The sequence below is a fragment of the Ciconia boyciana genome, chromosome 1, assembly GCF_034638445.1.
Source record: "Ciconia boyciana chromosome 1, ASM3463844v1, whole genome shotgun sequence".
Taxonomy (NCBI): domain Eukaryota; kingdom Metazoa; phylum Chordata; class Aves; order Ciconiiformes; family Ciconiidae; genus Ciconia; species Ciconia boyciana.
The window spans coordinates 93525930-93547022 of NC_132934.1; the positions used below are offsets into that span (position 1 = coordinate 93525930).

The 21093-nt window shown below is 39.8% G+C and overlaps 1 protein-coding gene across 1 annotated transcript; it reads left to right on the top strand.

The window, feature by feature from the left end:
* Nucleotides 1-467: 467 nt before the first annotated feature.
* On the top strand, nt 468-19232 carry LOC140646942 (cell surface glycoprotein CD200 receptor 1-A-like). Its single transcript, XM_072851304.1, has 6 exons — nt 468-725; nt 13527-13835; nt 14456-14707; nt 15519-15618; nt 16587-16638; nt 17952-19232. The coding sequence occupies exons 1-6, from the start codon at nt 638-640 to the stop codon at nt 18114-18116; spliced, it is 966 nt and encodes a 321-aa protein (XP_072707405.1). The 5' UTR covers nt 468-637; the 3' UTR covers nt 18117-19232.
* Nucleotides 19233-21093: the final 1861 nt, after the last annotated feature.

A 21093-nucleotide genomic window follows, 5' to 3' on the forward strand; every position in this document is an offset into this window, starting at 1 on the left:
TGGAAAGCCTTGTTGTTCAAGACGAGAACTACGCTGCCAGTAGTTAAGTAGCTACTGAAGGGAGAAATCATTAAAAATGTCACTTACAGAGAAGACTTGAGACTGCTTATTTTTTCGAGGGAGACATGAGGAGGAATTTTCTTGGAGGCAGTGACAAAGAAGTGACAAAGAAATAGGAGTAGTAGTAGTAGGAGTAGTAGTAGTAAGTGACAAATATGAAGAATAATTTTCTCTAGCTTCCCAAGACTAAGATTTCCTTTTTGATATTAAACTCAGCCTTGAATAATCTCCTCCGCTTTTACCCCCTCTGAGCTCTGCTGCAGGGTTTATCTTCACTCATCAGCCTCCTGAGGAGAGCCAATGAACGGAAGGCAGAGTTGTTCAATCTGTTTCCTCAGTGTTCGCCTAGGCTCTCAGCACAGGAAGCCTAGTGCTCTGAAAAGTCAGAAGGAGGAACTTCTCCAGCTTTGAGGAGCCAGTCGATCAGGAGCACACGCAACTAGAGGAGAGGAGCGGGAAAGGGGGAGAGAAAACACTGACATTGGCTGCTGAGGATGCACTGGCAGGCAAGAAATACACCCCATGACCACAGCTAGGTTGGTGGCAGGATGGATGGAGTGACGGAGCTGCCTGAGCCATGAAAGCAGGAGCCGACATGAAGATTGCTGTGAAGACGGTGTGTGTTTTTGCGCTGCTCACCATCACCAAGGTCACGAGAACAGTAGGTGAGTCTAACTGGGACCAATCAGCCATCGGGATGGAAGAAAGGGAAATGTGCACAGATATTTTCTTTCCATAAAAGCTATTAATCATGCTGTGACTTTCTTTAATGGCTAAAAATTATGGAGCACAACTAAAACATGCTTCCCCAATATCCACTCCTGCTCTTCTTTTCTTAGTGGTCACAAGGCTGCCAGGCATTATCCCTGTGACTTCCATGTAGGCAATTATTTAGTGACCCTTAGCTGGGAATGTACCATTTGTCACAGAGAGCCTTTTTACTCAAACCTCTAAAGTCACATCATCTGATAAACTGATCCATTTGACATATGAAAAATATTCCCGAGGAAAGCGTTTGTGAACTTGAAGCTTTTGGTCATGTGGTTTCTGCTGAAGAGAGGCTGCAGATACTCTGAAATAGGGCAGGGATCTCTTGCGTCTTTCTGAGGACTGATGGAAGATCACTGATGCACTGACAGTAGGGAGCAGTTTCTGGAATTTCGTTCTGAGGCTAATGGGCATGGTCAGTATCAAGAGTGGGAAAGGCTTTCGTGCCAAAGACAGTGGCACTCCTAAGCCTTTCTAAGCCCGTCTTTTAGTGTAGTTGACTTAGTTTTAATATAGTTCAGTTACAGCAGTTAATGTCTCCCACATACTGTTCATTTGCATTTCTAGAGCTTGTGCTCTTCCAGACACCACGCAGCAGTCCAGGGACTTGGTAATGGAACTAGGGATTTGAGCAACAGTTACAGAAACCTAAAATGTCTATGTATAGAGGGAGAAGGCAGATAGATCTGTGAGATCCAAATTAAACTAGGGACATCTCTGAATAATATGTAACATGCATGTGTCCATTCCTATCATTGACAGATAGAACTAAACTGCATGGACATGAGTTATTCCATTCCACTTGGCCAGAAAATAAAAATGGCTCCTTGGTGATATTTTAAAGCAAAACGCATGCAGTCATTGTTGGCAGTGAGGGAACACCCATCTATAATGTGTTTGGCTGATCAAATGAGGGATCCAAAATGGTTACCTCAGTGCTACCCATTGGAAAAAATTGAAATATTTCACAAACATTATTAAACTTTGCATCGTAACCTCACAACAGGCATGCTGGAGGTTAAAAAACTGTCCCTATTCTGTAGGTAAAGAACTATCTCAGAATAATACTGAGGAACCTCCTCAGGGTCATACAGACATATTATGGTAGCATCAGAGACAGTCTACATTTTTTAATACAGCTGCTCAAAAAGTAAAGGAGTATGGACATGTCACAAAATGTTAAAGAAAATGGGGGAGACAAAGGGGAATCTTACTGGCAAAAACTCTTTTAAAAAATGGACTTTGCTGGAAATATAAAAAAAAAATCAAAAGCCAAAAAGTTATTTTATTCACCCAAAATATAATTTAATTTTAACTTCTTGGTGTCTTGGTGAATCAATGATATTCCCCTTCAAAGAACACAGAAAAAGATGTTCAGTTAAAATCTAATTTCATGCTTGAACCTTACCCTCCCCCCCAATAAAAAGCAGCCCACTTTTGATGGGAAATTTTTAGCTAACACTGCTCTTAAACTTATTTTCTTCAATATTAAGGTGGCTGTTCTGAGCAAGATGTAGTGACAAGGTTTTTTTCTTCAGAGATCACAGGCTAAATGTGTCAAGCTGATCCAATGTGCGTATTCTATCCAGAGAATTTTAGTGTTGTATGAAGCTCAGAAGGAACTATGTTCCCCCTTCCAAAGACTAGAGCAAGCTACTCTGAATGAAATAAGGCCATGTAAAAACTGTTGTGTGTAACCAGGCTTTATCTGCATTAGCATTTTCCTTAACATTTCCTTAGCATGTTGTTTTGTGTGGTTTGGTTAGTTTTTACAACAGTGGAAGGGGCAGCTCAGAAGCAAGGCTGAGGTCACTTCATGATTGTCGTATCTAGGTCTGTCCCCAGGTAGAGCTGGATAATAAGCTGCTGGTGCATGATCTGTACTAACAATCCTTCTGCGACAATCATAGTAGCAGCAGTGGAAAAGACTCAAAATTAAAATATTTTCGGTCACACTTTGAAGACTTCTCTAGTTTAAATAAGCAGACAGGATACCTCAGGTGGTGTGTACATACTCCAAAGGAAAGGGGATAAGGGAGGGCAAGATCTTCCATGAGAGGGTCATGCAACATATCTCTTTTTATTGGATCAACATTTGCAATGTTGGACTGTGTAAGTCCTGCATCTGCAGTTGTATCCTGTGACAATAGATATGACTAAGTGCTTCAGAGGAAGCTGCAAAAAATCCATTTTCAGTAATAAGATGTGATTCTCTATGGTTAGTTTAGTTTTATCAATAGTAAAAAATTGAACTCAGTGGCATTGCATCAGTGCTGGAATTAGAGTGTATGAGGTGAATAAAAGTGAAGTAGATTTACAGAGCAACCTGGCTAGAGTTCAAGTTTACCTGCATACATAACTTTCTTGAATGCTACTGCTTTCATTTAGTTTCTTTCCTTAATATAACTTGTAAATTCTCTTTCACTAGTGTACTAGTGTTTTATTGCCTTCTTACTTTCTCTGTCCTAGTGTGTTTCTGTGCTCCTGTCTCTGTTGCCTCCTATTCTAATTTACCATGGAATCTTGCTCCAGATACAAAAAATCATAGACTAAAAACCTATTCTGGTAAACTTACATTTGCCTCCATTTCACTATTTCTTTGCGGCTCCTTTGGGTCTATGTGCTGGGATCATTCTGACTTCTTTTACCCTAAAAACACCTGAATCCAAACAGCCTGTTTTTCTTACCCGAATTCTTAAAAGACAATTCTGTACTATTAAATTAAGCAAAAGTTTTCTCAGAAGACATCTAAATTGCCATAGTACAATCTTCAAAGTATGTCCTTGTGATATTAATATTTTACTTTGCTGTGATCCAAATGCAATATCTGAATGTGTCTAGTTTCAAAACCATGGAAACAAGGAAGTTCAATCTTGCAAGTTGACCACATACTCCATGACTACAAAGTAGATTTTCTTTAATTGGGAATGCACTTGTAGAAGTACATGCTACTTAAAACTCACAATTGATGTATTTTGTATTTAGAGGCACAATCATTCATGAGAAAAAAAGTGCAGGGAATCTTCTTATGCTGCCTTATCTTTGTATTAAGTAAGAAAATGCTAGGAAAAGAAGTACTATGCTAAAGCTAACCATTAAACAAGGTATGACTGAGATTTTAACCATATAAAAGTGAGGTAATAAGCGTGTTTTCACAGAAGTCCCTTATTGGCTCTCTGCAAAGTATGAAAAAGAGAGTATACAGCCTATTGTTTGCAGACAATGATCTATTTTTGTTTAGAACAGCAGGAAAATGCAAATGCCACTTAAGCATAAATAAACAGTACACCTTATTTTATTGTTCTTATGAGGAAGAGAGTAAAAGGCCAAGTTCAGCATGCAGAACAGAATATAAATCATTCTGTATCTGTTTCTATACTGAGAAGTGGGGGGCCTTTGCACTTTGTTATACATGGTGTCACAGTGCTACTCTGAAAGAAATACTACCCAAGGCACTTCGGCATCCAGTGTAAATCCCTTTTCCCCTCATCCATTCCAGCTCACAGTCTGCAAGGACGAAGATCTACTTATTTTGCACACAGAAGTTGCTATACCAAGTTTAAAGTTTACAACCAGAGTGATATAATATGCGACAGCTTGTTAAGTTCGGTGATGATTTATTATCAGTTGAGGATTTGGCCAATGGTGTTTGTTCTGCAAGCTGGATGACTCTAACAAATCATTTAAACAACAACTAATTCCTTCATTAAAAAGTGTACCCATCCTTTTGTCGGCAAAGTCATGTTTATTTTGAGACATAGCCCATTTACATGAGGGTAGAAACAAAGCCTCAGAAAGGACCCCTACATCACTGCATCAAATCGCCTTTTTTTGCAGGCATTGTATCATGAAACACTTTTCATAAACAATCTGAGCACCAAAAAAAGCACCCACCTTATTAAAAGGCTGGTTTTAATCCTGATTGAGGCAAGATTCTCTATTCTAATTTCCAGCCTAAATCTGTTGTACTACCTATTTTTATTATTACATTTTGAGCTGCTGAATTTCAGCACACATCTACCATTCTACTCAACAAGGTTATCTGGTTCTTTTTGTGTGACATTTCCATTCTTTATATTAACAATGCTATATTCTTCCTGCTTTCAACAAATTTCCTTACACACTTCTGATACAAATGTCAATGCCATTAGTAAAACCGTTAAACAGAATTACCGTAAAAATCATCTGCTGAGAAACATTATTAGCAAGCTACCTTCAACATGACACCTCCTTTTAACACTGCCTTTTGCTTTCTCTCCTTAATCCAGTTCTTTACCTATCATGTTTCCCTCCATTTGTCCCTCTATTCTTCAGCTTAATTTATGATTTTCAGGAGGACACTGTATCAAACAGCATCTCTAGTTAGGTGAGCCTTAACATGTTTCCTTTGTCTTCAAAATCAGCTGTCTTGAATGACTGCTTGAAAGGATACTGGAGAAAGCTAAAGAGGATGAAAAGATCATAGAAAAATTAGAAACTAAGAACTGGCAACTGCAAAGGTATATTCCACCTTGAATGGAAAGACTGAAACCTTGGGTTCGTTATTAAGTTCTCTCAGTGTGCTCACCTCTGCAACATATAAAGTCATATTGATGTCTGCAATCTAAAAAAAATCCAGCCATGCTGCAGGCACTTCATACTGGAAAACCAGAGTTTACAATGACAAAGTGTATTTTTCTGGCTGTGTTTTAAGGTTGTTATTTCAGTGTGTATGAGAAAGCAGGAAAGAGATTTATACCTCAAGTGGCACAGTAACAGTGGCAGAAAAGAAGTGTGTTGAAAGGAGAACAAAAGAAGAATTTGAGTATGAGGAAGAAAGGAATTTCTGAAGATAGGAAAAAAGCCTAAATCGAATGAAATGGGAATAGGACATATTTTCAAGGAATAACGATGAGTATGGATAAAACAGTATGAGTGGGAAACTAACAATAAAGGTATAAGTCTCTTATTGCGTCCTTTTAACAATATGTCCACGCTGCAAAAGCTGTAATCACAGCTTCAAGAAAACAGGCATATGAGCTCAGGCCAACTAGTTCATATATTTCTATCACGAAAATTTGAGTAGTCTAACTACTTACTACTCACCCAACACACAGGGCTGGTTTTCAGCCTACACTCTGTCCTGTGCTGTTGTGGCTACATTTTCAGAGTCACAGAGCTACCATATATAAAACTCTGTCAGTACTTTAGCAATCCCTACCCTAGCACGAAGCACTTCTATTTGTTTATCTTTCACTTCATTCCAGACAAGCCTTGCTAAGTGTCACAGGCACTCCATGGCAGTAGAAGGAGAAAACAGATGCAGATCTCAGCCTCCTGTATCTGGCCTCTTCCAAGCGTCCAGTACTGCCTTTTTGATTATGACTTGCTATGACTCATATAATATTCCAAGATACAGTTAGTCATTTTCTTGTAGTATGATCATTGTTTCAGTTCATTATACCTCTAATACGTCACCATCTGCAGTGTGTGGGGGGGAGATGCTCCAAAACACTGTGGTAGGTTGTTACTGTAAGAAATAAAGACACAATAGGATTATGTCTGAGAAAGTAGAGCAGTCTCTTTACAGTGTGAAAAACTCTTTAACAGCTAAATTTCTGAAGAGGCTATCATGGAACTTGAGTCATTTTAGGGGCAAGAAAAAGTTCTACTGTGGGTTAAAACCTGCTATAAAGAATAAGAGGCTGGAAATCTTTCCTATTTGAAAGCAGTCAAAAGCACTTTCAAGCTGCATAGCTGTCTGATTTTGCAGTGATTCCCCTGAAAATTTTAGTGGCTTCACAATCAAATTTTCCTGTTTTTAAAATCTTTCTTTCTCCTTTTACTGTGAGAAAGACTCTGAGAAACAGGAGAAATGACTAAATAAGTGACACTGCAAAGGAACTGGTGCAACTGGTTATCCACGAGAGCTGTCAAACACACTACATAAACCACGGTAAAAAAAACAGAGCAAAGTCTTTCCCCCAGTCTTTTTCAATTACAGTAATCTTAGCATGACAACAGTAACCAGCACTTTTTTGAAATACAAATGTGAACTCCTCAACTCAGTTTGTTTTTTCCTGAGAGAGGATATGTCCATTTTCAAACATAAAAGTGGAATCTGTCAGTGCATTGGAATGTGCACTCAATGCACTGGAATAGAGCTTGAGAACCTCCTCAGATATGGCTTTAAATCTTCTTCAACAGTCAAGGAGAGACAATGAGGGATGGCATAATATTATTGGTATTATAATTAGATGAACTTCAGAGCCTGGAGTCAAATTGGAGGACCTCAGTCTAAAGGCCTCCTACCCTACCCACCTGTCAGATGAGTCTCCAAGGTGAAACCTGCTCATGATGGATTTGCATCCACAACCAAAATAGGATGGTTCAGCCTGGAGCTGTACAGAACTCCCAGAACCGGACTCACCTATTTTCTACATCAGTGTGACAGACAGCACGTACTCCTGGGCTCCTGAGCTCTGCTCCTTCTGGCTAACAGAAAAAATGATTGCCATTTTCCAGAGTCCACTCATTTGTGAAACATAAGACTGAAAATGAGAAGTTGTTTACAATAAATGTGTAGATATACGATGCTTCATTTCACCTTTCTTGTGTGCAATGAAATAGTTAACAGTACTGACATTTAATTATCATCCTACGGTTATCACACTGAGATGAGCTTGATAGCTCACACCTCTTCAAACTTCTTGTTCTCTGCAGACCCACTGACAGTGAGGCCTTTGCTGCATTGGTTATCTGCTTTTTCAGCTACAGCAAGCTCAGTTCAGCTCAGCTAAAACATGGGATTTCACCTTGAGAGAAGTAGCAGTGCAACGTACGGGCTTGTTTCTGAGCCTTCATTTGAATAGATAAATGCTGACATGTATGGCATATATGCCCTGATGCATTGGTCATAAATCAATCAGCTGTCACAGACGACACTTTAGCAACTGACTTTTAGCCATTTTACAGTACAAAAGCAACATTACAGAAAACAGTGGTGGAGTGACAGGTCCAAATTAAAACACTTGGAGCACTGAACCTTCCCTCTTTAACAGAGTGGAATACTTTTGTTTGTTTAGTTCTCCTGCAGAGCAGACACACACTCTTTAGGTTTAGTGAAATTCCCAGAGGGAAGGGGAGATTGTGTCTTCCCTCAGAGCTGCTGAGTACATACCAAAGAGTGCAGGCTGGGTCAGGCAGCATAAGGACGGCAAAGAAAGCAGATGGGGAGAGCCTGGCAAAGGGCTTGGTTGGAGCAGACTCAGAAGAAGCCATAGAAGTGATGGAAAAAGGAGCTCAGAAGAGATCATGGGGAATCTGCGCAGCCTGACAAGTCACCAAAAGCTGGTGGAGTAGAAGAGAGGACTTTGGGAAAGAACCTGTTCTGTAAAGGCACAGAGAGCAGGGAAGATTTATTTTCAGGCCTTTTTTTATCCATGAGTATAGCTAGCAATTCTGAGTTCCCTGAAGAGCTATCACTTTCTAGCATATTGGTTTATGTTCTAATAAAATATACTTTTAGAGACTAGATGGCTTTTGGTATGCTCACTAGAAAGAGAAAGTAGGGCATGTCCAACTTCAGCCCAACATGAGGTCCTATCAACATCTCCAAATTGAAGGAAAAGCTATGGCTGACCAGGAAGGACAGGATAAGGATGAGGATAATTTCTATTTACAGAACTGCCTTTGTGCTGGTTGATCCCATAGCTATTTACAGATTAATTCTTGAGAATATAACACTTTGGACTGCTTTTAAATAAAGCTAACTCTGTGGTAAAAACCAGCAAGTCTTGACATCTCATTAGACTATATTTTAGATTGAAATAAGGCAAAGAAAGGTAAATCCTCTTTTCATTAGAAACTGTCATGAAAATGGCTGACACTATTCTTTATGATTTGGAAGCTTCTCATCAAGTATTACCCAGGCCCAGTAATTTTGCTTGTGAGTGACAAGATTTTAGCTCACACAGTTCAAACCTTAAATTATTTGAACTTGGTACTATGCTCTGTGGTAAAATGAAGCAGAGCTCTCTTTTTGCATATGCTTTCTTGGGAGAATAGCAAGCATGCTGGAAGATTTCTGCACCACATGATAATGTGAGTGAGCATCTATAGAAATGGAAGCACTATAACCATCCACATGGCTGACAAGCAGTGCTAATGAGCAAACGCCCAGCAGAACTATCAGCCTGGCTACGCTGGTTTTGGGACTTGGTCTAGTAGGTATCCACAGCACTCTGCCATCACAACATGCTTCCATGTCACATTGAACCAGAAGAGGATCAAAATAGGTGCAGGCTCTGCAGTTACGCCTTGCTCCCTTACCATTTTTTTTCTTTCTCTGCCTTCAACACAGACAGTCAGAGTTTTAGAGAGTTCTTGGGAGAATGCTAACAGGCTAACAGGGTCATAATATAGGATAAAACCTCCTCCTAATAATATTATGTCTGTTCTACAGAGATAAAAACATATTCCCTGTTCCACCTTAAGAGGAGATCTTCAAAGTCATTTCAGAAATACAAATTAACCAAACCTTTCAGGATTTTTTGCAAATGCATTCTTCTTCCAAAGAATGTATTCTTCTTCTAAAGAAGTCTAAAGATCATGTTTCTAGCAGCATGCATGAGAAAAGAAGCAAAGCAAGGAAGAAGTACACAATTCATATTTACACTAATGCCACTTACCTGCACTCTAGCAATGCAAGAGCGCAGTAAAGTGAAAGCAGTTTAGTTTTATTATGTTTGTAAGGCCTCTTTCCAATAGTAGGAAGGTGTATGTAAGGATAGGATAAACAAGAACATTTTTTACTAATTGATCTACCATCTGGGGAAAAACTCCTGCCTTGCTAAAAGCCTTCTAAACTAATAACAAGATACAGGGGAATTCAGAATCCTTCTACAAATTTGTCATAAACCTAAAATTGTACTTAAACATGATTCAGCAGATTTTAAGCTGACTGATGTGGCTTATCATTTGAAGTGAATGGTACGTGATTCATTCAGGGGAGAATATGACAGAAAGGCACAGCAGAAAGCACCACTTTCACTCCCTCTTTCTTGAGGCACACAAGCCATTATGCTGGGGAACTTGTACATTGCAATAGGCTGCTTAGGAGATGCAGAGTTGAAAGACAAGTAAAATGATACTGCTTTAATATGTAAATGAAAGTGTACACAGTTAAATATACACAACATTGTCATTCCTGCACAACATTTGCAAACATTATCCAAAGAAACCCCAGCCCCAACACACAGGCTGTTTGAATGCTTAGGTTTGCTTAGTCATTTTCAGATGAGGTCAGCCATACTGATGACATGCTCAGAGCTCTGAGGCTCTTGGCAGTGTTAAACTGGGAGAGGAAGCACTTTGTTCTCCAATTTTCAGAGACATTCATAGAACTAACATCCAGAAACCATCGTGAGACAAAAGGCTTCTTTTAGTTCCTCTCCTGGTAAAATCATCTGAGTTTAAAACACACATCTCACATTTTCTTGAAATGCCATTAAGCAGAAAAACCTTGTCATTTAAAAACACTTCCAGTGTAATAATGTGTCACAGAACACTGTTGACAACTGAATTAAGGAAACAAGCATTTGTGGGGCTGGTGAGTAATTTGTGTATCAGAAAATGGTATGAATAGATAGCACTTTTCTTCTTCAGCTGTGCTTGGAAACATTAATCGATGAATCCTGGCAGTACTGAGCAGCAGGAAGCTAAGTATTATTTCCTTTATTTAATAAAAATTGGAAGTGGATGGCTTCAGTGAAATACTATCCCCACCTAATTTTCCTCTTCTACCAGCAAAAAAAAACCTTCTCAGAATTACCCTCTGATTTCCATGTGATACAGCTGGAGTAACTAATATATTACAGCACTGTATGGTGTAGTGTAGAGTGGGGCAATATTGCAGCTACACCTCCTATCAATCTGTAGGAGCTAGGTCTAGGTTTGGAAATGTCTTCACCCAAAGCATACTTAATCCTCAAAATGAAAAGGTAAAAACCTTTAAAGGAATCTTTAAGTAGTTAAAATGCAGTGAACTGTGTTTATTTTGCAAGTTAGAAAAAATTTCCCGAGAACACAGTTAAACAGAAGGAAAAGTGGTTGAGCTGGAATGGTTCATTCACCTAGCTTCCAGAAGATAATGAGATTTCAGACAATATTATTAAGGTAAAATGAACTGTAGTTTTCTGAAAGAGGCTCATAGTAATGATTTGACTAATAATTTGAAGTTTTTGCTCATTAAGACCATTTCTTATAGTGTTGTGAATGTTCAGGAACTGGGCTTCACATTGTGCCAGCCAGCAGAGGTAACAGAATTCCAGCTGTGGGTGGGGGATAGAGAAACACAACAAAGTCAGGTCTGGTACCTCTGAGGAAGACTTTGACAAAGGTTTGATTAATCACACAAAACTTAGGTCTTCTAATTCTTTGCATATTCCAGCTGAACTTTCAATTGCCTCTTTAGTATATCTGCTTGAAAGGCTTGGGGAGAGGTTTAACATATTTGGAATAATTTGTGAAAAACTCATTTGTCAGTACAAATCAGGTTGGTTAACTTTTGTTGTCCTTTCAGATTAATGCATGGTTTGAAAGTAGTACTCTGACTTTCTCCTCACACACAGCTCTCAGAATGCCACTAAAACCATTACTTAGCCCAAGGAAAGAGCAACTTGGAGTTCCACCAGAGACACAGAGCACTCAGAGACCAGTGGTTTACAGTCTCAAAGTTTAATGGTCACCTATTAGAAGAGGAAATAAGTGAGGTGGTAAATGGAGACTGGCTTTGACTACAACTATGGTTATTATTCCTATTAACTCATTAATTGTTGCACCTAGGAGACTTTGGAAAACAAAGGTTATTTGCCTGTAACAGGTCTTCTTCAGGCCGTTATTTATACACACACATACATTGTGGATTTTTGGGGTTGTTTGCTTTTAATTTCAGCAGGACTCAAAGGACACAAAAGTCCCATTCCCTCACCTACTCTTCACACAACCTGTGCCTCAGACTCTTGTTTTCTCTCAGTCTCAAAAGTGCCTCACAAAGGAGGGTGGGCTGCATATATAAGTGTAAGGAACACTAATGCACATATAAGCAACTCATCTTGAAGAACAGTTACAGGTAACCTTTCTTTCATCTCTGAGTGCTTGTCCACATGTACCTTTACTGCAAAAAAACCCCATCACAAAATACTTTATTAAGGAAAATGTCCCAATGTGACTAGTTGAAACAAAGCAAAAGAACTGACTGTCCCAAAAGTGGCATCATGTTGAGAGGCTTCAATGTCAAAGAAATAGCGAAATGAATCTTGGGGTTAGAAACTTGACCCCTTGGATGTGTCAGCTGAAGACACAGGCAGATGAGGGGTCCCAAATCTGGTCAATATAAAGAAAGCAAGCATGATTCATGTTCAATATGTGCAAAAAAGAATCAGTCCTGAAAGCTTGTGGAAAAAGAAAACCCAGGCAAATTAGTTTCTTGGCTAAGAAGAAATTCAGGGACCCATAAGCAAAAAAAAAATTAAAGGCAATGCTGAGGGTGTAACTTGTCTTGAACAAACACAGCACACAGAGGAGCTGTAATAGTAGTCTGGCTCTCCACCTTTCAATGGCCAATGTGATAACTTCCAAAAAGGACAAAAGGACTAGGTTCAAGCTTTTCCATACAGACATCTAGCTTCAAGTACATAGTTCATGGATCACGAAAAGATAAAGAGACGAGGTATGGTGCCTGACTCCAAGCAAGAGTCATCTTTTAAAACCCAAGAGTCAGTGTCATAGAATGAAAAAGAAAACAAAAAAACAAACATGTTTCCAAGCAAATGCAAAACAGAATTCAAGAACAAGACATACTCACTATTAGAGAGTCAACACAGTTGATACATCAACTGAAAAAAGTTTCTTTGCAATCTTAGCCTCGCAAGCAAGAGGCACATGGATATGGGCATATTTTACACCTTCATAGCTATGTGCCTGGCACAAAGATGGGCAGGACTTACATTCATGTCCTATGGGGACTGCTGCAGTAAAAAACGTACAGTCACAGTGTGAATGCATATGCACACATTGTGTACACTCATAGTGTGAATGTGTATGTTCACAAAGATTCAGAAAATGAAAAAGCACCCCTGAGACACAAGGCAAAAACATTTCCTCCTACACAAAGCTCCACCATAGTTATTTATGTTGTGGTCATGTCTGGGAGGTATAGACAAGGCCTTTGCCCACAGTGTTGGATTTTGTATGAACGCAGAAGTAAAAGTTGCTTATTTCATTGGTAGCAACAGTCCCAGAGAAAAGTCATTATCATGTGACCAAGCGCAATAGTCAAATTTCTATCATTTCAGCCTGTAAGTGGCAACCCACTGGAGGATTTGCCAATAGAAACACACTATTCAGATGCTGAACTGCTTAAGACAATGGGTAGGACTAGGGCTTTCCTCCAGTATCTGTCTTATCCACTAACATGAGCTGCAGTGGGAAATTTGTTGATAGTATTGAGAGGGTAGGCTGTGATATGCCACTGGCTCCGTTATCCACAGCTGTAATACAAGATGACAGACAATTTGCAGATGAGCACAGACAGGGCCTTACACTGGCGTGTAACAGTGCAGGTATTTCTCTGTGAAGCACAGACCAGAACTCCAAGGCTATGAGTGACATCTCTGGGCACCTTCTCACACGTCCTTCTCCTTCTTTCTCTCCTTCAGGGAACGACAGAGTGACAGCGACAGTAGGTAACAGCTCTGTACTCACCTGCCCTCCCAAATCAAATATAACTATGGTAACATGGAAAATAAGCCCCAAGGTTGGAGGCCCCTGCACGCTGGGATACAGGGCTGATCAGAACAAGACAGACAGAACAACCTGCAGTGACAGCATGAACTGGAAATTCAGACCAGACTGGAATCCTGCCCTTGAGATACGGCAAGTGGGAATAGCCCATGAGGGAAATTACACCTGCGAAGTAGTAGCAAAAGAAGGGAATTTCCACAAGACGTACCACCTGGCCGTGCTAGGTAAGGGACTCCTTTCTCATTTTACAGTTCTCCAAAGGACCATATCTGGGCCTGGACATACAAAGCTCCTCTCCCCATGCGCCGGGGGATATACTAATCCAATATACTAACAGAGGATTCTGCATGTGCTTCTGGTTATCCTGTAGAATCAATCGTTAATACACTAATTTAAGAGAACTAAAGCATGTGAGAAGAACGCTTCCAAATGCTGAGCTATTCTATCAGACATGGGATGTTCTTATCCAGACAGTAGGAGCAGACCCATTTCCTCTTATGCTGGCATTCAGATACATTTTAAACCACATGTACGATGGCTGCTCAGGACAAAAGTCTAGTTCAGCCCTGTATTTGGGATAATTCCCTGCCGCAATGCCCAGGGAAACCTCCTCTAATAGTACATGGCTGGGGTAACTCACCTGAATGGGGGAGAGTTGTCCAAAAGGAAAAAAGAGGCACGATCTTTGTCTCTTGTGACTTTGGCCCATGTCACTGTAATGGGATGGCACCTCCAGCCTTATTCTCTTCTTTTCACTGGGTTCATTTTGAGTAGAGAACAGGAACATCCTATCCCAACTGTGGCAAACTAACTCCATGCATCTCCCCTTCCTGACGCTTTGCAGTCCCCCCCAGGCTGGCCCTGTACTGTGATGGCCATGGGAACCCAGTGTGCGAGGCAGCAGCAGGGAAGCCGGCTGCTCAGGTCTCGTGGGTCCTAGAGAGCAACTCCACCCCCAAGGAAGAAGGCCATGACAACGGGACAGTGACTGTTCTCAGCAAGTTCACAGCATACAGCACCAACATGACTAATACAACCTGCATTGTGTCCCACCCAGCTGGGAACCAGAGCAAGTCCATAGCCTGTCGTCCCTCAAGTAAGCTTCCCTTTGTGCGTTCGGCATTCAAAATCCTGGTTAGCCTCCTGTGCATAGTCTTGTTCCTTCTAGGAAGGAAAATCTATAAAAGCTACAGAAACCTTCAGTGAAGTCCTATGTAGACAAGAGTACTATCCCCAACTGCCTTTGCGCAGAAATATCACCAGCTTGTTTGTGTTCTAGAAACTATTTCCTAATGGTTTCTTCCCTAAGAGGGATATACATAAGTGTGGTAGTATTCTTTTGATAGTAGAAACTTTGTTGGAAACAGAGACAAAGCAGTCATGATCTTAGTGTTAAAGTAATCACTCGGAAGCAGAATATCAGCAAATTTTTTTTAGATGCAAATGTAAAGTCTCTTGCTCAGATTATGGTAAGAGAGAGAAAGAGAACCAACTCATGTGGCCAGCAGAAACAAATAAATCACTTCATTCCGAGTTGTGAATGTCTGATATTGTGTGACATTTGGTTTCTGGTTTTTGCTTTTTTTGTTGCTTTTGAGAACTACATGAGTTGCAGTGCTGAGATATGCTGAGTCCTTGAGAGGAGCTCAGGCATGGCTTAGTGAAAAAATATCATGAGTGTCTACTGTGGGATTTGTGGGATCTGCTTTTGTCTCTGACACAGACTCCATTTGTGTTTCTCAGACAAGCTTCATTACTGACTTTCCCTTCTGCTGAAGGGGATTATATTTATTTTATGAGCATGCTGAAAATGCATGTATGTGCTAAAGCAGCTTTAAACTTATACTGAAATAATAAAGAAACTGAGCAGTAAGAAGATATAACTAAGACTAACTCTTTGTGTTTAGAGAACAGCAGCTTTATCCCGTATGTCTACATCATTCCTTGTTTCCTGAGCATTATCATCTTCATGGCTGTCATTTACTATTTTAAGCTCCAGAGTGACAGGTATGTATGATAGGGTGCTAACGAAAGATTGTCTAGTGCTAGAAGAAATCCTTAAGTATGATTCTGTCAGTCTGTGCTGCTATGAATAATTGAATTAACTACATCAAATATTTCTATACTGCAGACACTTGCACACATCTTGCTGATGTGTGCTGAATCTTCAGCAATCTTGCTGAAGCTTGCACACATCTTCACTGAATAATACACCTGAGTAAAATATAAATGGGCAGAAGTTGGCAGAGGATCCTCATTGCATTGCCTGCTACACTAAATGGGAGCTCTTCATTCTAATAGGAAACTGGGAGAGTAAAGCTGTTCTTCAGATATAGTGATAGTCTGTCAGTGTCTCTTGTTTAGACCAGGGGGTTGCTTCTGCTGCCTAGTAAGTTCTATCAAGTGCCAGAGGACTGACCAGTGCTATCCTGCCATATCAACAGAGGGGACAGCAGATTGTATCTGTATTTATGAAAAAGCTTCCTGGGTGAAGCTGGACTCTAGCCCCTTTAGGTTTGGCTGTGGAGAAAAAAGCAGTTCCAAGGAAAAACTACAGAAATCATTTGTGCAGAGAAAGGCTGAATTAGCACCTCAGCTATGTTCCCTCCTTCCCCTATTCCCAAACTGTTTTTCTCCCAAACCTTGTCCCTCAGAGATGAAGGATTGGTTCAATACAATTTCACTAAGTGCAAATTGTACATCCTTCCAGAGGGCTTTGTTTTTAATCTTCTCCTTCCACTTTGTGCTTAAGCTCCCACAAACATGAGAAAAGACCTCTAAAGAAAGTCAGGGTGCCATAATTTCAGGATCAAAAGTCAAGGAGAGAGAGACAGGGAAAGGCTTTTTGGCTTTACTCTTAATGACAAGAAAAATAAATGTTTCATAAGCCTGTGATCAAAGAAACCAGGCTGTGATCCAGCCAAACCTAGGATTGAGGAAGGAATTTGCTTTAATACTTGTTTTCTTTTTCGCAGACTGTGCCATAAAACCAAACCTTCTGAGACTGCTCCTACACATTCCCCACAGGTAAGGAGAATGATGCAAATTAGACCATGACCAAATCAGGGATCTTCTGGTAGCCCTGAAAACATGGTCAGTAAAGGGAAACCATTAGATTTTTATGCTCTGCTTTCAGCAGATGCTCCTGTGTCTTATATGTTTGCTCTTAGCTGTATCTCAAGACAAAACAAAGCCTATCATCACCATAATTTTGACTTGGAGCAAACATTAGAGACATGTTCCACCAGCAAAGACTCAGCAACTGCCATCCTTTATCTTAGCAAGGTGTGAGTCCCACCACATCTCCCTGCTCATATCAGATACACTGATCACAACTGCTGTACAAACAATACTCAGGAAGGATACTGCAATATTATGGGTTGGGGAATATTAAGAAAGCTATTAGTAAACAAGAGGATTAAACAACAAAATTAACAGACATAAGGAAAAAAGAATATCCCTCTTGATGTCCAGAATGATAACGTGCAAGTTTTGAAGGCCACTCTTTATCTTGTATGGTCAATCCACAAAGAACCAACCATACTCAACACAAAACATTTTATAAAACAATGGAAGGAGTGCTGAGCTGCAAGCTGGGAGGTATTCTTGAATTCCCTATGCTGTTACAAGCTTCCTGTGTAGCTGAGCAATTCACTCATCAGCTCTGTGTCTCTGTTCTTTGCTACCAAATATAAATAACAGCATTCCTATGCAGGCAAGATGTGTTACATCTATATTGTGAATAACTGTGCACCTACAGTAGACACTAGGCTCAAATACTGTCATTAACTTAAAAAGGTGCTTCACTTTCAATTTCTGAAAAGACTTAGTCGATTCTAGTTGTTATTATTATTCCTCCTGTTCTGCTGCCTTACCTCCCAGTTGTTGCTGACAGATGCAGTTGCGTTAATGTAAAATAATGGGTTAAGTACCAGTGTTCTTGCTGTCATATCACACAACTTTCATTAGCCTGTCTGTAGACTGAAATTGTAGACTGATGGAGGAATCAATCATGGTCAAGACTCTAGCATGTTATTTGCTTTTTCTATAGAATTAGACCCTAATACAATTTTTTTTCAGGCCAAATTAAGTGGGGTAGAAAGGGAGGAAAAGGAGGCAGGTAAACCAATACCTCAGCTTTACTCTCTAACTCTTTGACAGAAACAGCAATACACATTCTTTGGCAGAAAAAGCAATAGAGTTTTTTTCTTGAGTCCAAGAGGAATAAATATGGGAGCACTATTTCCCAGTTACATTCTTCAGTCCAGACAAAAGACTTGCAGACTCCTGCCAAACTAAACTACTCCTTGCATTTACAGTTTTTGGTTTTGTTTTGCTAGGATGACACAATGGAAGTGGAACCTTATACTACTTATGTGCAGAAGGAAAATGTAATTTACAACTCAGTGTCTGATCTGACAGTGGGGCAGAATCTTCCACCAGCAACAGTTGCCAGCAACATGAATGATTCAACAACACTGGAAAGGAAGAGAGACCCTTTATAAAAGACTGGTTATAGAAAGAAACTTCTCAGAGGATTTCTTCAGATTTTGGGGCAACATAGCTCACTAGGTCTGTTCAAACACCTGTGCTTGCTGATGAGTCTGTATAGTTCTTTTTTTCCCTGTTTTGCCTTCTTCCTTGGGAAAGGAAACAGGTTTCCTGTCATTCCTTGGGAAAATGTGACTGACCCCATGCCATAGTTTTTCCTGGAAAAGCTGTTGTGATCAGTCTTCCCTTTGCTGTTCTTGCCTTGGAGATCCTAGTTTTGTCAGTCACTTCTAGGCATTACTTTGATGCACTTGACACTATGTTGCACACATTTGGGAGATGGGAAGAGCGTTATGTCTGAACTAAAATGAAACACTCTTCAATTAACAGCCACTTTTTTCTAATTCACAAATTACTAACGTAATGGCCTGAGTACTGATCATCACAGAATAGCTCAAATAGGGGAATATATTGATAGGGAAGACCTTTAATCCCCCAGTTCTGAAAATGGAAATGAGTGATGAATTTAGAAGGTCATCCGCTAAGAAAGAGACTTCGCTAGCATGATTAATTTACTTGTTAGGTTCATATTCAGTATTTCTACTAAATGTATTAATTCTGTATTTCAGATTATTGTTAATATTACTTTTCCATAAGATTATCTGAAGATATGGTATTCCTCTCTTTCTTCAGAGTATTGGCATTAAGGTACTGTAAAAGAATTATGTTACTCAAATCTGGTAAGCTACTTTTAACAGAAAGAAACATCAAATATTTCACAAAACAAAACAAGCTCAAATATACCTTCTATAACTGTGCAATAATGTACAAAAAGGATAAAACGCTTGCTAATTCTAGTCATATTTATTTTAATTACCACAACTGAAGATTTTTTCCATTCATAAGTCTAGGTGTTTTACTGATATTCTTTTAAGTAAACTTAAGCTCACTTTTTTGTATGTAAATTAGCTTATATATCTTAATGTGTCTCATGTTGAGGTGACTTCTTCTCGCCTTCCCAAAATATCCTTTGGGAATAAGTCAAACAAATTGTCCTCTATATACTAGCAGTTCTCAAACTTTTTGGATTGATGCCTTACTAGCTAAGGCTTTATGGTAAGAGTAAAGAAATGCATTCGTAAACCTCTATTTACTGTCTCTTATTTCAGTATTTTAAAAGACTGACTGGGTACTTGGTCCAATGGTAGGATCAGAAGAACTACATTCTTCCTTTAGACCATAGAAATGTCTTTGCCACACATTGCTAGCGCTTTCTTTTGAGGTAGCCTCCCAAGGACTATGACCCAGTGCTTGGAAAACAGACTTCTAAATTGATTGCAGTTTCTACGCATATTACTGGTGTAAATGGATACAATTGGTTATTTATTCTCACTCTACCAGCTATGAAACAGCCATTTTTGTCCAGGTGCTCTCTGCATGCAAATATTGCTTTTCTCCGTTTCTGTATGTCATTTTGGAATAGAAGGGATCAAAGCTGAATATCAAGCAGCTACAAACAGAAAGTTTTAAAGGAACCTCAGTTTCCAGTGACTTACCAAGGAAAAGCCAGTCACCTCAGTCATAATCCTCTGAAATTCCCCACTTAAAGGAGATGTAATACTGGCCAGTGATCTTTCTTCCCACCCAAACCCAGTGTCATCACTTCTTAGACTTTTTTCTGTGGACTGGAAAGTCACTTATGTTGTTCAGTGTCCATAAAGTGGGGTTCATCCTATGATACAGCAGCTCTTGAAGGTAGATTCTTGCCAGTTTATATGTAATATATTATATTTACAGAAGTATAATACCTGCTAACCTGCTGTCTAGCTGTAGGGTTTTATGATCCTTTACAGGCCTATTACACTGGACTAAATCGTATATGTTCCAGACCTGGATGTTGCTAAGTTGCTAACTGGTTGATTATTTCCTTCATCCTGTACTTTGTTCCACATTCAGACCTGCTATGGGCACTTTGAGTCAAAAGTCATGTAGGCTGTTAATGATGGCATGTATGTCTTCTGACCTGAAGCCCAAAGCAGCCAAGTGGCTAGAAGGCCAAAGCAGCCAGCACAGCAATTAACCCTGCCCTTTCATGTAGGCAGGAAGACCACTGTTTCTGTGTCTAACTGATTAGCATAGCCAAGGATGTAGCCAGATCCTCTGCAGTAAGTTGGCAGAAAACAGGTTTTTAGTTTGTGATAAATAATATGTTGAGTCTTATGTATACACACATATACAAATACGCTCTTTGCTTGTAGCAGCACAGAAGGTCTAGAACAGACAGACCCTTCCTGCACTCCTCTTTCTCCGTCAAGGTACTTGCTACTTCTCTTTGCAATGTGCTGCTATTGTGCTGCAGTCATCCTCCATGCAAAAGTGCTGTGTTGACTGTCTTTTAGCGGTCAGGCAAGCCTGCCCTATAAACTCCCCAGCATGTTGCAGACTCACAGGAAGAAAGTCAGCAGCTTTTCAGCTCCTCCCATAAAGAAATGTTTTGGCTTTAACCACATTTGCCAATGCTATCTCTTGCTGCAACATTTAATTTTACTTAATTTGTATCTCCCACCTTTACTGCTATATTTTCTCTTCACACACACATTCCAGTCTCTTGACAGTTTACAACTGCCATTCCTGCACTAATCGGGCAGTTAATAATCATGGTTATCTTATGACTATAGAGAGTCCTGAGCACCAAGCTCACATGCACATCAAGTCAGCAGATTCTGTGCTGTTGTGCATCCACAGAGCAGCTGCACACTGAAGTGCAGTAGGCCTCCTTCAGACTAAGGGCCTATTCTTTAAGATGGCACTGGCAGTGCTAAAAAATGGATGCACTACAAATCCTGAGGTTGAACATAGCTTCTGTACATACATCAATTCTTGCGGCTCTCTAACCAGAAATTATTTCATGGGAATAAAGTCAAGCCCTTCATCACCCATTACAGCAACATGTAAGATTTTGTTAAATTGCAAATTTTAGCAGCAGGGTCA